Source organism: Sinocyclocheilus rhinocerous, unplaced genomic scaffold (genome assembly GCF_001515625.1).
Source record: "Sinocyclocheilus rhinocerous isolate Xijiao unplaced genomic scaffold, SAMN03320098_v1.1 scaffold897, whole genome shotgun sequence".
Lineage (NCBI taxonomy): Eukaryota > Metazoa > Chordata > Actinopteri > Cypriniformes > Cyprinidae > Sinocyclocheilus > Sinocyclocheilus rhinocerous.
The window spans coordinates 287,715-291,873 of record NW_015649224.1 but is presented as its reverse complement, the minus strand read 5'-3'; the positions used below and the strand labels follow the sequence as shown (position 1 = coordinate 291,873).

Sequence of the window (4,159 nt, the reverse complement as noted above, 5' to 3'; positions counted from 1 at the left end):
AGCTTAAAATATCATCTTGTTGTGATGTTGGGTGCCAGAATCGACGAAGTAGAAATTTGATCTCATTTCTGCTGCCACTGCCAGACAAAAAAAACTGACAACAGCTGTGGTTAAACACGATAAAACGAGCAGACTGGACAGAAACGATCGTCAAAAATGCTCGCGTTTGCAGCGCACACTTCTTATCAGAAAAGGTTCAATAAAGTATTGTCTTTTGTTGTTATGGCACATTTATAAAAGATACCTAAATGTCCTAATTGAACTATGGCCTAATCCTGGTTTAACCTAAGCCCTGTCTGTGAAACCAGGCCAGATCTTTAATCACTGAGGCAACTTGTATGTTAAATAAACATAAACACTGCAAGCCTTAGTCACACCAGATATAATATAATGTATACAATTTTTGCATTTATGATTTTTAATTTAGTAATTATTTAAAATAGAGTGACTGGTCACCGTCATCTTTTGTTGATCCTGGATCAACATAACTGCCCAAAAATATAGACTTAACCCAATCCCTACCCCTAAACCTAACACTACCCATAATTTATTCCTAAAAATAGTGTGAAATGATAGCTGATTAACAAGGGTGTAGAAGCACCTAACCCTGATTGTAAGCCTAAAACAGATATTTCCTGAGAAGTTATCCCTCAATTCTGATTGGTTGATAGGAATGTTGTTCCAGGATTAACAAGGATGCTGATCCAGGAACATGTTGTACTTGGTGAAATCACGCTCACCTAGAGTGACTATATGTCCACTTTTTCCCAGACATGTTCTGTCCAGGATTTCTAAATTGTCTGAGTTTTAGTTTTGCTATTGGCTCTATACAGTCTTCATACATTATATACAGTATATATGGATATTTGCATTGCTTTGACTGTTCTCTGTAGATCCAACCTTCCCGCACGCCACGATTGGTTGATCATGTACAATGCTTGCATGCTATTGATCAAACTACTTTTCAGTCATTACATGTATAACGTATGAAAACAACTGGAAAACAAAGCCAAAGCCTTGACATTTTAGATCATTTATAACTCACAGCCAGGACATGCCCAGGAAAAAGAGGATGTATGCTCAAACTAAACAGATGAATGCCATAATTAAACACTTAAACATTGTTTACCTGTGATCCGATAGGCCATACAAGGTCCCACAGAGATGAATACCATCCCAGCCACGGTGATCATCAGAAGCTGGAACTCTGCCATACCTATGAAACAAAGATAGAAAACGCAATACTTTCAGATTCTACTTGTTATTCTGCCTGCAATAAACACTTCAAGATGTCCAACTAAACTACCATTAATAGATTTTCTATGTAATTTCAGAACAAGTCTGCGGCACCCACTGAGATTTGCGTCCTCTCTACTGTTAGCGCTGTATAGTTGTATAGTATACTGTATAGTTGTTGCAGATATGATCTGTTTCCTTGTGAGATGTGACTGAGATCAAGAGGTTTTGACACACCAAGGGTGTGTCTAGATGCAGATCACAAGTCACCATTATTATGCAAATCATTAGTGTGTGTTTTTTTAAGATAGTTATATTAGAATGCCACAGTCCAGAGTTTTGGTGTGGCATCAGGGTAAATAAATCAAGTCAAATGAAATTACATGAACTGGATAAGAATTGGGAGGTTTAGAGTTTATACACAGAACCTTTTCAGAGCTAAAACCATTGAATTAGTATGCCATGTATTTCATCAAGATAAAAAAGTTGCATATGGACAGCTAACTGAAGATATCTTGCAAGCATTTTTTTTTTAATTCACCCTTGCCATCTCATGTTTCCTCTTTTGTTCATGAACAGTATCCCCATTGTGGTCACCTTTTATATAATTGCATTTGTGCAACTGTAAAGATCACATAAGAGCACAAACATTTCTTTTGCAGATATACTCACACTATGTTTCTCTTTCAGTCATGTGTACAAGATTGTGAGAAATATGTAAAGAAAAAAATCTATTTAGCCAAAATAGTATGAACTCCCTCTCATTTTATCTTGATTGGTTTTTACAAACTGAGGCATGGCTGTATTTAATCTGGAATATTACTACATTTTTACCTACAAGTCAATACATAAAAGCATAAGACTGCATACTCACCAGCAGAGGACACTTTAACATGCGCTGACTGTTACTCCATTGGTCCTATACTTGCAAAAAATCAGTTCACGTGTATCTACTTTGGACACATCCGAGAATCTGAGAATAAAAATGGATTTAATTTGTGAGGCCAATCACTAAAGCATGAAGTGAAAATCAGTTAAGTTCATTTTTATTGTACATTTTTTGTTTAAATGTAAACAATCACAAAAAAATTCCTACAGAGATGGTGAGAGCTATAAGTGACATTATAGTCACCACTTCCTTATTTAGATAAGAGCAGGGTTCCCACTCTTTCATGAACACCAGATTCAAGGACTTTCAAGGACTTTTTAAAGCACCATTTATTTTATATCAAGCACCTATCAAATTCACACCCCAGCATATGCAGTGTCATGAAAGACCTTACATTACTTAACATTTCACTTAAACTTAACATTTACATAAAACATTTTAGAGTAATAATGTTTTGAATGTGTAGGTTTCATAAATTTAGACTGTTTTGAGCAGTTGTGTTCAAAGGAATTTAATGAAATCCATTGAAGTCAGTACTTGCAATATTCAAATACAATTTCTAAAATATTGACAAAATATGCATCAAACTGGTTTTTGCTGTAGTTCTTGTACAAGATTTAAATCTGAAAGAATTTCTCGATTTTTAAATGAATAAAAAGTGGTTAAATGTTGTAATACAACTCATCAGCTCATTAGTGGAGACTGCAAGACCTGAAGTGGGTGTGTCAGATATAGGGAGACGTACAAAATCTGCAGTGCTGGGGGTACTTCATGGAGAGGTTTGAGAACCACTGACCTAGAGGAATGCAGCTGCTCAAAACCTCAGTATTTTTTTTTTATATTTCATGAACAGTTTAAACCTTGTACATGTGCAAATCTGCAAAACAAATATAAAGAAAAGAAATCAAAAATAGGACTTTCTATTTGCTTTTAAACTGTAAACGCTTTTCACTAAGCTGTTTTTCTCAGTCTGAGTTAAATCTCTTTTTTAAATTTCATCCGTAAAAGAAAACCTGCCTAATAATTCTGCACACCTTAATAAGGAGTTTTTCATTTCCAGCCTTCATGGACAATTATATATCACTTCTAAATGATTAAATACAAAAATAATTGTAAAAAATAATTTCCAAATGCTTGGAAAAAAAATATGATCAGAATATCAACGTGCCTAATAATTACGCGCACACTGTAAGATGTGCTCCCTTTAGCGAAATCGAAAGTGAAAGTGAACAGCAAGCGCTCATTCAAATGTGATTTCAATACCCCGCATATTGATAGCGGCTCTCTGATGTGAGAAAATTATGGGGTTAAAGCAAAAATAATCTTTTGACTGAAAATTTTTCCTCGGCCAAACCCCATTCCACAGCCATACCCGATTTTTTCCAGCTGTGGTGGCAGGACTATTTCTCATGGACCACACTCCCTCCCCACCCAAGAATCACGTGCACTCAGAATTGAATTTGTTTAAACTAAAAAAGACAAGTAAATAGTAAATAATAAAATAAGAACAAATAAATTAATGACAATCAATAGCACAAACAAAAATAATAACAATAAATGTTTTCAGTTTGGTCTAACTATAATCTACTCAATTGTAAGATAACACTGGATAGTCTTCTTCACTGTATGATGAAAGACAGCAGCAGGTTTATTTAGGCTGCTGTCTCTTTAAGACCTCATGCACGGATCTAATATACTGATACACATGGCTCTATGCTTACTTTTCTTTTTAGGAGCGCTTGTACTTTTTTTTTTTTTACCTTTGCAATGGCATCCTTTTCATCTGTCTAATTCAAGAAATCAGTGGTTAAGTTGTATTTGCAACACTGTTCCAGAACACTTTTTTTGGATTTTTGAACAGCATTTTATGGAGGACTGTTTCCTGAACATGCAGAGTAGCCTACAATGCGTCTGTGCACAAAGGCTGTTTCTATAAAGTGGGGCAGTTCCAACTTTGCAAGGACAGTCTGGTGCTTCTGACTCACAGCCTGTAAAGTATGTTTTTTATATTTAAAGAATTTGCCACTGACGATT

At 35.2% G+C, this 4,159-nt stretch overlaps 1 protein-coding gene across 1 annotated transcript in view; it reads right to left on the bottom strand.

The window, feature by feature from the left end:
* Nucleotides 1-1,214, bottom strand: part of LOC107710310 (fucolectin-6) — a 7,779-nt gene extending 6,565 nt beyond the window's left edge. The window contains exon 1 of the mRNA XM_016515055.1: nt 1,130-1,214. Within this exon, the coding sequence (XP_016370541.1) occupies nt 1,130-1,214 (85 nt within the window). The remainder of the gene's footprint in view (nt 1-1,129) is intronic.
* Nucleotides 1,215-4,159: the final 2,945 nt, after the last annotated feature.